The sequence below is a fragment of the Nanorana parkeri genome, unplaced genomic scaffold, assembly GCF_000935625.1.
Source record: "Nanorana parkeri isolate BGI_ZX_2015 unplaced genomic scaffold, ASM93562v1 scaffold303, whole genome shotgun sequence".
NCBI lineage: Eukaryota > Metazoa > Chordata > Amphibia > Anura > Dicroglossidae > Nanorana > Nanorana parkeri.
Window position 1 is genome coordinate 479,449 of NW_017306571.1, and position 13,473 is coordinate 492,921.

Below are 13,473 nucleotides of genomic sequence, written 5' to 3' on the forward strand. Positions count from 1 at the left end.
AAAAAAAAAAAAAAGTTTCCTAAGGATGGGGCAGCAGCTAAAAAGTGACTGTTGACTGCACAATAAAGCTAAAGACAAAAACCCTAAATAACAACAACAAAAAGGCAGCAAAATGGTTGTTTTGCACAAAGAGCTAGCAGGCATAATTACAGTACAGATTCCTAACTGACCCTGATCTTTTTTTATGAAGTTTGTCAGCTTTCCCTATTCTTTCCCTACAGCAGTTGGCAACATTCTGACAGTATGGCTGCTATGTGCTCCCCCACCTTGAGTGATTTGGCTTATCAAAATCCCCTTCATTGACTCTTCTAAGCCTGTTGGCCATAGTTCAATTGTTTTAAAACAATCTGCACATACATTTGCCAGGATCGCAAATTTCGAACCCACAAGATTTGCCTCAAACCCATGGTAGAAGCGAACCGGAAACTTATCCCTACTCATTATTATATATAGAAATAGTAGCCACAGCAGCAGCAATGCAAAGCAAGCATACACTACTGCAAAGGTAATTAATAGACCTGGGACAGAGAAGACCAGGAACATAACAAAATTTGTTAAATGATTTTCTGATTCAATAGAACTGTTCTAATATTCAAGGAAATGCAATTATAGCTTGTTACACAGATATATTTTTGCTTTAAAAATTGCAGTTAGGAATATATTGGACCCTAAATTATATAGACATATGTTGATGAATATTTATGTGAGCATGCAGCAAGAAACCAGTCTTGCAAAAAAGCTGTTTATCTTTTAACCTGTGTAAAATATATTTTGTTCTCAAAAATTGCCATTGACTGCTGGTTTGCTTTATGTTTGCTAAGAGGACAGAGGTGAACTATCACAAATAAAGCTGAAAATTCTAATTCATTAATACACCACCAGTCATTCGAAAATACACATTTGCTAAGATCTGCAGTGAGAGTTCAATTCTCTGTTTGCAATAACCTAATAGGCAATGCTCTAATATATTTAACACCAGTCGGTGCAGAAGTACATAATATCCTGACCTCATAAGACAGTCTATAGACCCTTTGTGCCTGCAAAGAATGGGTGACACAGACTAGACAGCATAATGACAATGCTTTGTGTTGCTAGGCACCTTTGTGGAGATATATCGAAAACTAGAGATTAAGCTCTGCTTTCTTTATTCTTCACACAGGGTGCAGCCAGGTGATAAAAACAGAAATTCATACTGCATTTCCTCTATCGATCTATCTATCTATCTATCTATCTATCTATCTATCTATCTATCTATCTAGAAACTGTTACTTAACGTTCAGGGTGGAAGTTAAAATGTATAAAAAGTTGATAAAATGTTTATAATTTGTCAGGAAATAAAAAGTGTATGAATAAAAAATATATACCTGTATACTGTACATAAGAAGGCAGAGGTAGTCCTAGGTGTATATTCAAAACATAATCAACTTCAACTAAAATGGAGACTGTGGAGACCGTGCGGACAGTTGGATTAGAAAAGGGGTTGGAACTTCAGAGTAAGGTAAAGAAAAACTTAATAAGAGACACTGCAAAACACCTCCATAGTAAGTTAAAATTAATTTAATTATTTAAATTCAGTTGCACTCACAAGAGAAAATCACCCGGGGGACAATATAGCATTTGCAGCATGCACTGATGGATGAGGAACAAGCTTTCCAGCCTCTACCTCATACCCAGGCTATTTGCTTTGCTTGACTGATTTGGTGCAGTGATGCATGGGGGGTCTCAGCTGCCATTGGGATGTGCGGGATCCCTTGTGCGTTCCTGTGCCTTTAAGGGAGGTTGGGCTTCCTCCTGACAAACCTGCACCCAATTTTATCTTCTGACCCATGTGCTCCAAGATGAAGACTCTCATAGTTTAGAGTTAGGACCGCACTATAAGAGGTGCCTTGGCGCGGCTGTGCGTCTTTCACATTTTCTGCAGAAGACGTGTATCCAAACCTCTGTTTTTAACCCTAGTGGTGAGACAAGTTTTTTTACATGCTAGCTTGTGAGTGTGCCAGGAAAACTTTTTGCTGTCATACCCAGGCCAGACGCAAAAGTAATCCAGACAACTGCTAGAGAGAAAAGACGCTGAGGCAGCGAGGGATCATAGACCTGGAGCAAGTCTGCAGGCTTGTTCCTTTTCCATCACTGCATGTTGTGAATGGTACATTTTTCTATTGTGAGTGCAATTAAATGTACTTAATTAACCTTTATTACAACTTACTACACTATAGAGGTATTTTGCACTGTCTCTCATTCTATCTATCTATCTATCTATCTATCTATCTATCTATCTATCTATCGCCACCTTGCCCTAAGCAGGGTGACTACTTAAATATAGCTATGCTGGGCTGTGAACAGCCTAAGCCAAATTAATAGTGCTGTACTCATTTGGTCTCCTCTAAGCCCAGTAGTTTGCTTCTGCCTGCTGCTAGGGTTTAAACCTGGCAATAAAGCAAGAAGTTACAATAATGCTGGGTTATAAATATTTGTGTTTTCCTGGCCAACCACTCAGAGGTTTATTGCCACTGGTTCATGCTGGGGAAGAACATAAATATTTGGGGCTGACTTTGTGAGTGTTTCCTCCCGTGGGCTCCTACCTTGGGATAGGAAGTGTTGCTCTCTATGGTTTAGCTAGGCCTACTGACTAGGGAAGGCCTGCATATGCCGAAAAGAGGAGGTCTGGATATGAGTAAATATAAAAATGAAGTGTCTCACCCTGATGTTAAAAGTCCAGATACAAGTTTATTCCAATATAACATGTGAAGCAAGAGTGTACACAAAGCCAATGCATTTTTGGGGGCTGGAGTCTTGTCCCCTTTATCAGGACTTGAGAGATAAGAAGCAATGAGGGGAATTTATCAAAACTTGAGCAGACCAATCAGCTTCTCTCTTCAGTTTGTTGAGTTAAGATTTGAAAATGAAAGAAACTGATTGGTTGACATGTACAGCTATGACATTGTCACATTACAGAATTTCCCCTTTAAAATGCTTCCTGCCTTGTAAAAATCTATAGTTGAAAAATGTGCAAACCACTGTGGATAGCCACTTCATAAACCTGGTCTCAAAGTCATATCAAGCAAATTGTTGGCCAACTATTTATTTTTAGATGTCTCTGACAGACAGTATTGGGCTATCTGTGTTGCTGGACCCATGGAACATTTATGGTCTGCAAAGGTTAAAATGATATCCCATGTGCTTTCCCTTAGCATATGAATATTTGCACTCTTTAAATTGTACTCTAGTTTTTACTGGTTGATGTGTTCCATATATTGTGCTTTACCTTGACCAGTCACAACTAACAAGGTGTTTTTCCCCATTTTCTGACAGACTGAGGTACCACAAACATTAATCCAGCCATGTACCATATAGAATGCAGAAGATATAGGTTTAGTTCTGCTGTCTGAGCTTACTTTAATTATTTTAAAATAAATCATAATTTAATGCTTCAAAAACCTTAGCACATCATTTAAAAGTAATAAATTGCTTTGCATCACAGAAGGCTGAAGTTACAGTTCACAATTTAAGCAACATAAAAGTGAATGAAATGTTTTGGCATCAGTTAAGGATCTAATTATGGAACATTCGGTTTGGCCAAACAGGAATTAGCTTTAGATATAAACAGTAATTTTATGTATTTAAAGTCCATTAAATCTTTTAAAGAAGAAATAGATCACAGTGATTCAGCTCATTAAATTCATACATTTGATGAGATGGGAATTTAGGAATAATCCACATTATTTTGTGGAATACTCATAAGGGTTATGAAAACTCAAACAGGCTTAATAAGATGTGCAGAGAGCAACGATGTACAGAAGGCATTAACAACCAGTAAGTGGGCTGAAATGTGTTTTCAAACATTTGCTCATCCCTAATCAGATGTTTGTACTAATTCTCTAATCACGCTAGAAATCAGCAGGAGTGGAATGGCACCCATGGTCAAAGCGACTGACATTAAAACTCATGTGATCTAATTCGACAAGGCAAAAAATCAAGTATAAAGTTAAGTAAACCATAGCAACCAGTCTCAAATCAGCTTTCAGCACCCAGAATTTGGAAACAGGGTTACTGTTCTTTGAACTTCAGGTTTGCACTTTGCACAGATATAATGAATATGCCTTTAAGTGTCTGTTTCAGCTTTATAAATTCATTTTGGGATTATTTTATTCAAATATAGAGACAATATTTTGACAAATTCCACACTGTTTACAGAACACAGAGATGAGTCCTTGTACTCACGGAAACTTGATGAAAACATACCAATTCCACAAAGACAACATCCCTGATGGAAATCAACCAGAGTTTCTATAATAACTTTTTATTCACTGTGTTGACTTGAAGTAAACCTGTCATAGAACTAGACAATTCAAAGTGAGCATATGATGGAAAATAGTAAAAACTGGTTGTATTTCTGAATAATAAATAATCTGCATATTAAAGTGACATTAAACCCTCAGATTTTTTAACATAAAACAATACTGTAATGTGCACCTTCCTGTAATCCATGGTTGGTTCCCTTCTCTTTGCTGCTCTTCCTTTTAAATCTGTATCTGTTCTCATGCTCTGCAGAACTTCTGTTTTGCAGCAGACTGCCTTGTCTCAGGAATGGATACACAGTGTCTGTGTATAGGTTTGTATAGGCTTGTAACCTGAGCCAGCACTACAGGAAGAGGCCCTGAGCTGAAAAGGGAAGTTCTCCCCCAGCATGAGAAGACATGAGGATTTAAAAGGAAGAGCAGCAAAGAGAAAGGAAACAACCATGGATTACAGTAAGGCGCACATTACAGTATTGGTTTATGTTAAAAAATCTGAGGGTTTAATGTCACTTTAAGGTATTATCTTGGATTGCACCAAAACCAGAAACAGAATTATTTTTTGCTACAGAGCAATGGCATTAGCAGTAGCTGCGCTGACCAATTAGCTCAAAGATATATTAAGCTTCTGGACTGCCATCGAAATTTGGGAAAACTGAGAGGAAGCTGTTGTCATCAGTTTTTGTAGCATTTAAAGAGTAAAAAAAAAATCAATCCTTTCTGGGTGATCTATGTACATTGCAAGAATTATAACCAACTTTGTTGCAGTTTCCTACCTGCTTCTGTTACATTAAAAAAAGAAAATAAATTCTTGTGTGTGTTACTTCTCCAGTACTTTGTCCAGAGACTTAAATCAGATAAATTATTCATTTGCGTGAGGTCTTTTCAAATGAGCTTTAAAAATTAACAGTGCCAGGCAATTTTAGATCTCTTCAAGAACTGATTATTTCATTTTGAGATCAAGCACCATAGCACTGCACTGGTGAAGTTGTCTCTTAGTGGAACACACAGCAAATGTGTGGCAGCGAATGGGTAGGTGAGTATAAGACTTCGGGGAGGATGGAGTTAAGTTAAAGAATAACTCTACTAAAATACATTTACCGTTAAATGCACTCCATCACCGAAAAACAAAAAACTCCTGCACAAGAAGGCACCTTATACTTGTCACCCATTCTTTGCTCTGTTGCTGAGCAGAGACACAAAAAGAATCTTCACATCAGATACACTTCTGTAAGGGTTAGGCATTAACTTTCCCTACTGCCCTGTGCCCCATGTCACTTCAGGACACAGAGGGCCAGCGAGAAGAACCACAGAGTGTGATGGGAAACAAAGGCATCTGACACACCTGGAAGTGTGTTGAATGTTAAAGTGACAATAAACCCTCAGATTTTTTAACATAAAACAATAGTGTAATGTGTGCCTTACTGTAATATAAAATTATATTTCAGTACAGCGTAGCATGACGGAATAAAAGTCAGTCAAAGTATCGCAGCGCTGAATACTGAAAAATGGCCTGGCCAGGAAGGGGGTCTAAACACCTGGTCTTGAAGTGGTTAAGAATATTTTGGCAGTTTTGCAACAGAGCGAGGACCCAATGAATGAGCCCTCGGACAGGTAAGTTCGAAGTGTTCCATTGTGTATTTATTCCTTATTTTAGAGACAGGATTACTTTAAAACAAAAGTTCAAACTGCCATCTATCTACTTTAGTGAGAAGATACCATGTTCTTGTATGTGCAACTGGTCACCATTTTACATCACCTCGAACAGCAGGATCAATATCATTCCCTTGGAGGAGTGTCCTCATGGTTAAGCAGTCATTAGATGCAACAGCTTCAAACAAAATCCTTTTATCCCTAAAACAAAATAGAAAAAAACACTAAAAAACTGTATGATATCACAATGAAATTGGGAAAATAAACAACAAGTTGTATATAACAGAGATTCATACTAAACAAGGGTAATAGTGCTAAGCCATGTCACAGAGGAAAGGCTTATTTTCATCACCTAGTTGGTGTGTCTTCAAGCACAAGCTGTGATTATTAACTGCAATTCCACTGGTAGCATTCACAAGGATTTTTCGAACAATAAATAATTCCAGTTTCCTGAGAGAGTAGCACAGATCAAACACTCCACAGATGTCTATTTTTGTAGCACTGACCCCCTTAGGAGCGACTGGATTTTTCTGACCTTTCTTACGATGGTTAGTCACTTGGCTTGACCCAAACACTCATCCACCAACTGCAAACAAATTCCCTACACTCTGTAGTATCTTTATACACCTGCTACAAGCTAATGCAGATTTGGTAGGCCAGATGAACAGCTACCTTTAAGAATCTTCAACCCCTCTCACGGGTTATTTGTCGACCTTTAAGCCAGGACAGGCAATTGGACCATTAACTTGGGACTGGTAATTGACTAAGTAGAACTATTGTTTGGGTTCTTCCCCAGGGAGAAGGCCTAAGAAGCAAGGACCTCTGGTCTCACACTCTGACCAGGCAGCAGGCCTGGGAGGCAAAGACTGGACCCCCTCACACACATCCTCTTCAAGCAAAGGATTTTGGGGGGGTCCACCACAAAATCCATACTAGACCCTTATCTTTGAAAAGGATCTGGTATGGATTTACAGGAACCACAGACTGAAAAAAAAAAAAAAAAAAAATCTGGAAGCCCCCTTTAAAATAAAAGCATCATCCGACACTTTCCAGCTGATTATTCTTGGAGGAAGAGGTGCTTGACCAAGACGGATTCTTTCAGCCAATTACTATTATTTAAGTAATTGTTCAATAGAATGACACCATCAGCTATTTGTTGTTGATATACTACTGCATATGATTGCTTTGGAGGAAAACCTTTTGATGCAAAAGTAAAATTGGTGTTAGAATTATAGCTTTCGAGATTGCAGGCTTGGGTTAGGCTAAGGGTTATGGTAAAGCATTCAAACTAGGGTTTGGTTTTGAGGTTCAGGGGAGTGTTTGGCTGACCGTAAACATGGCAATTTTCTAACAATTTTACCCCCTTTCCACCAGCCTTTAATAAAAAAAAAATGTTTGGATTAAGACAATATACCAACAAAAGTCATAAAGAAATGAATCTACTAATACATTGGTAGGTTGCCTGGATCTGTTTTGTGATCGAAAGTCAGTTTATAATATTTGAAAATTGTCATTTTATTTGGCCTGCATCGGGGTTATAGATCCAGTTAAAGTTTAGGACTTAAAGTGGACCTTTCAATAACTTTACAAGTATGTCTGTTATGTCAACATCATTTTAAATATTCAAAAAGATCTTTTATAATTTGAAGTGGTCTTTGAGCTACAGTCAGCTGATTCTGTTTAGGATGCAATTTCATCAATCTGCTGCAGGAAGAAGGAAGCCTTTCCTCAGTCTTCTCTTCCCTGAGATTACATTGCAACATTGTAACCTTGTAGCAAGTCACAAGGTGAAAGACAGTCAGATATGTCTGAACCAGGGGCTTAACTAGAAATCACAGGGCCCCATAGCAAAATTTTGTATGGGGCTCTGTGATTGCTAGTTAAGCCACTTGCAGAGTTAAGCCACCCGGCGGAGAGTGACCCTGCAGAGCCCACCATAGACTCTCTATAGTGAGCTCTGCAGGGTCTGAGATCTCTTACCTGTCAGCGCCTCTGTGTTTGCTGGGCCCCGACTCCTGTTCCGTCCCCGGGCCCCGACTCCTCTGCTATCGACGGGCCCTGCCTTCTCTTACATCACTGGCCCCACCTGCTCTTAGGTCGCTGGCCAGTGATGTAAGAGGAGGCGGGCTCCGCCTCCTCCATTCTGAGCACCGCCCTCATCTGTCGCAGTGGCTGGTTGTCACTGACACAGCTCTGCAGCGGCTATGAGGGGAAATGCGCCATGACCGCTGCTGAGCTGTGTCTGTGACAGCCAGCACCCCCACATGCCATAGCGACCCAGGCGGCCCTGGCCGGGCCCCCCTGTGCCAGGGCCCCATAGCGGGCGCCTAGGTCGCTATGGTGATTGTTACGCCACTGGTCTGAACACAGCCAAAAACAAAACAGGCAAAAGAATTTACATGACTGGGTCATCTCTGACCCATCATTTCAGGCCAGACAGTAGATGCTGACCCTGGATAGTGCCAAAATATAGATGGTGCCATCTTTCTAGAAATTTTTATGGGGAATCCTGTGATCTCTGTCAAAAGTAATAAATACCTGCAAGTGATACAAATACACATTAGTAAGCATGCATGCATGCACTTACATACATTTTTTTTCCAATGATAGGTCCCCTTTAAGTATAGGGTTAAATGCTCGTTTTTCTCTTGGGGATGGAATAAATCAGATATGTTTACCTGATCCTTGATCCTTCTGAGCTGCTAGATCGCTCCCTGCAGACTCTTCTCCCCTGGGCTCCGGCGGTGTAAGGACTGCTGATGTCATCACATCTAATGCAGGTCCATTGACTTGCATTAGACATGAAGACGCCGAGGGACATTACACAGCCAGAGCAGAGGGGAAGAGAGGTAAGTACTGCCTACCACGAGACTGAGGATCTGGCGGGTATATCTGCGTAATTCCATGCCCTAGCGAAAAATTAGCACTTAACACTTGCAGTGTACGGGTAGCCCCATTGCAAGTGAAAGTTTTTAAAATGTCCGGTGTTCTTCCTTAATGCTGGCCATATACGTGGTATTTTTATAGCAAGCACATTACCTTTCAGCCAGCTTTTATCTACTGTACATATAAGACTAAATAATCAAGGCAATCTAACGTCATCGTATTTATGAGTTCCGTGTGTTGGTAGGTTGCTTTGATCTATACAATTACAAGTGGTTGAAAATTGCTCTAAAGTTGGCCATGTATATCATTGACCTGAAATTACTAGTTTTAAGTTTACAGGTATGGTTATTGTTGCCATGTTGAAATATCATGTATGCTATAGGCATCAGTGGTCAATACTTGCAAACACAATTTACTCTTATTCCATACCTAGCTATACCAATATAACATGCAAATCTGGGTGGGAATAGGCAAGTGTGTTAATGTATAGTTTAAAGATGACATTTCACATGATCCAATCTTTACCTCACATCCGAATTGTTCCCCCAAAGTACAATCACCTTCTGATTTATTCCCACATTAACATTATGTGCCATTTCACCTATTATATTACAAGACTACAAAAGACAAATCAATAAACAAACAACCCACACCAAGAACAATGATGGTCTTTATCCATGGTCACAAGACCCATATTTATCACCTAGTGAATATTACAGGGGATGTGAGTAAGAATTATGGGCTAGTATTACCTTTCTTGTATTTTTGTTTTCCTAGCAGATGAATTGCACATACACATGAGCATGATACATGTTCATTTCGTAGAAGCTAGTAAAAGCAATATGTTTTGCAACTTACAATTTTCTGGTGTTTTTGCACTCTGTTTACAGGTTACATTTTGCATTATTTAGAAAAAAAGTTATGGATGGCTTTTAAAACTAGGAAAGTGCAGCAAGGATTGTCTAAAAACTGGTACAAGAATTTAAACAAAAGATACCAATGAATGAACATATCAGCAAGTAAAGCACTGACTTTATTTTATAACTATAGCATCTTAATAAATACATTTAGTATGCCCTGATACATGCTGATCCTGATATAAATCTAGTATCCTTGTAACATCCTCTGTGATGAACTAAAATCTTTGTTACCAGATGTTTAAAAGAGAACTATGAGGTGAGTGAAAATCACTCATCTTCATAGTTTGAGCCAACGTGTGACAATTAAACTGTCACACAGCGGCTCAATAGATCAGGAAGTGAGCGAACACAATTACCGTCACTCGCTCACTTCTCGATCATCTCCCTGCAGAGAGCCGTGACTGTCAGTCACGGCTCCCTGCAGGCATTCCCCCCCTCCCTGCTCCTATCCTCCAGCGCTGACTGGAGGAACGGACGGGGGAGGATTGGGGACAGCTGGCTCTGCCTCTAGATAGGCAGAGCCCGCTGTCATTCACGCAGCTGGGTGGATCTCGACAGTATTGTCGGCATCCGTCACGGCTGCGGCGGTCTCAGTATACCGCGAGCTGAGCTGTTGACTTGGCCTCAAAATTCTCCAGATCTCAATCCAATTGAGCATTTGTGGGATGTGATGCAAAAATAGCTCTGATACATGGACACCCCAATTCACAACAACCATCTGCAATTGACGGCTTGGTGACAGATACCACAGTATACCTTCAGAGGTCTAGTGGAGTTTATGCCTTGACGTGTCAAGGGTGTTTTGGCAGCAAAATGGGGACCTACTCAATATTAGCCGGATGGTTATAATATTATGGCTGATCCGTGTATATTTTCAAGCATGATTGAAGGTTTCTGCTTATATTGCTATAGGTGTTTGCTACTCCACAACTTCCTTTGCTTGTTTTCAGTATTTGATATAAGCACAATTGTTTAAAGTGATAATAGAGTCACTCAAAGGCATTGTCGGAAAAGAGTGTTATATCCTTCATGGCTATATGAATCTAGCTTTATTTATGTAAGACAAATTACAGTTTATTTTTATTTTCTACCTGTAAATGACTATTGTGCTGTCCTATGCATGCAATATCAAATGATTATACAATGCTTGTGATAAAAGAAATCTACTTTCCACATCTCTTATGTGCCTCTCAGTAGAAGGACAGTTTGATATAATATAAGTTACCGAAATACAGGTGACCCTGCTGTGACGGTTTCTTAGCCAGGCAGAGTACAGATTCCATAAAAGCTCATTTCAGACACTCTAATGCACTGGGATAAACTGGAACAATATGGAGCGCTCAATGGAAGCTGCTTAAGATAATGTTATTGTTGCGTTGTGAGCAGCTATCATAAATCACTGTAATAATAAATGCTGAGAGGGGAAAAGCAAGCTTCAGCCTTCCAGGAAAACAGCACAACAATCATATAGGGCTTGCTGTGAAGAGTAGAACTACAATTATGTTTTTTCTTCAAAAGAGAGTTAAAGAGGAAGCAGCCTCTATTTTAGTAGGCACAATGTGTTATATTAAAGTGCAACTGAAGTCAAAATGTTTGTTTCTGATGGGGTGTAGAGGGTTTAGAACACCTGTCAGTTTTGTATGGCTGTCTGTGTCCCCGTCACAGAGATTTATCTTCTCTATTTGTCCAGGTGACCTTTATCCCTGAAGGTAAAAGTGAAAGAAAATCCAAAATTTTTGGTTGCCATCATAACAAGAATAGATGGGGAATCTACATATGGGGACACTAGCCCCTGGAACCCTGGGATAACCTTCGCTTTGAAGACAACTTTGTATTTGTTTCGTAAATAATTAAAGGTATCCTATGGCCAGCATGCACACAGTCTTTGAAATGATTGATGGTGGTATATTCTCCTTAGTCGGTATGAATAACCAGAACCTTATATTACCCTCTTATAGAAAATTGTGTGTATTTTTCCTGTCCTGGCAACTACAACAAATAGAACCTTATAATTAAGTATGGTTTCCTGTAGAGACTTGGCTTAGTTTTCCATTCTTGTCCTACACATTCCTACATGGCACACTCTCACTTTACCCAGCACTAATCTCTATAGAAGCACAGTTTCAGATTTGATCAATCAGCTAAATTTTGCAGCAGCTTTGTGGTGTAGTGGTATATCTGACTGGACATAATCTGTATACATAGGTCATTTCATATCATATCATTTTGACGTATGTTGGTGATGCCATATCAATACTAAAAATAAATATGTCCAGCTCTAGAATTATACAATGTTGTGAATTACTAGGCATTTCAAGTATCCACCATTCTGTCTAATAAATTATAATACCTCACTCTGATCATGCTCTGTGTTTAACACATGGCTATGCTCTTTCATTCTTAACATCCCAACTCCAGCCAAAAATATTTTTGCATATTTAAGCATTTTAAATATATTGAGGAAGGGTCAGAACCTCTGTGAACTTTCTATTCCTGTCTGTTTCACAGATTTCACCTCACTTCCCATCTATTTATTTGATGTTAGAAAGAACAGGAAGTGAGAGAAAATATACTTACTTTCTGTCTATTTCACAAAGGTCAGACTGAACAGAAAGTGGGGGAAAATCTCCCCAATGGGGACACAAACAACAGTAAAAAAAAATGTATAGCAATGCAAGAAATTTTAAGGACATTTTGTCAGGATTTTATTGCTTCTATGTCCCTATTAGGCAGAATTGACCTTACTTCCTTTTCAGGGTAAGGCTTTCAAACAGGACAGAAAGTGAGGAGAAAACTCATTGGGGGCAAATGTAGCATTTAAAATCTGACAAAAAAATCTCAGTGGGACACAGACAACCTTTAAAACTTAAAAGGCATTAACAGTTCTCTTCTCTAGCCCCTCCCCCCAAAATGGGATTTCATAACAGGCAAGATTAATGGATTCAGGACAATCTCCGTGTCATTAAAACATTGGTACTCCAAAGTATCTCAATACTACTGATTGTCCCACTAAGACTGCTTACATATATCTAGATTACTCAGTGCCAATAACTGGGGGTGAAAGATCCATCACTACCATGACACATTATCCTGACTCTGAAACGTCAGAGCACACATAAAGTTAAAGGAATGCTCCATTTTTTGTGGGAAAATGGGAATGGTCAGTGAGGAGATAAGTAATATGATTAGAAATCCATTTTAATTGCATCTATTGTTTAAATTACTCTGTTTACTAGATATGCTACCATACATAATGAAACTTAAAGATGGTCCTCATAAATTACATGGAAGGTAAGTCTGGTAATACAATTAAAAAACAAAACAGGCATGATTAGAGTTATAGAAAACCTAAAACATTTTATAAATGACAAACACTTACATGACAGTCAAAGCCTTGAGATAAGATCTTGATGCTCCTTGGTTCAAATACATTTAAAGCTTCTGATTTGTTCCATGTACAACTACAAGACAATCTAAGGTCACTGCTGAGAAGAGGTTCATTAGAGGGAGTCGATGGCATGTGTAAAGTTCCTCTCCTACTGTACTTTTCTACAGGTCTGACTCATGTCATCTCTTAAGCACTGTTATCTACAAGATCTGTGTTTATGTGTATAGATTGAGGAAATTCTTGAGCAATAAACAGTGAAGTTGAAAATATTTTGAAATGCTCAGGTCATTTAAATCCATTACAAATTATAAGGTCTAACACCCCTATTTCA

General features: G+C 39.0%; 1 protein-coding gene across 1 annotated transcript in view; it reads right to left on the minus strand.

Moving 5' to 3' along the window:
* Nucleotides 1–13,241, minus strand: part of LOC108788055 (transient receptor potential cation channel subfamily V member 5-like) — a 51,288-nt gene extending 38,047 nt beyond the window's left edge. The window contains exons 1-3 of the mRNA XM_018557785.1: nucleotides 13,134–13,241; nucleotides 9,488–9,537; nucleotides 6,055–6,149 (exon numbers count right to left, since the gene is read on the minus strand). Of these exons, the coding sequence (XP_018413287.1) occupies nucleotides 6,055–6,149; nucleotides 9,488–9,528 (136 nt within the window). The 5' untranslated portion in view covers nucleotides 9,529–9,537; nucleotides 13,134–13,241. The remainder of the gene's footprint in view (nucleotides 1–6,054; nucleotides 6,150–9,487; nucleotides 9,538–13,133) is intronic.
* Between the last annotated feature and the right edge of the window lie 232 nt (nucleotides 13,242–13,473).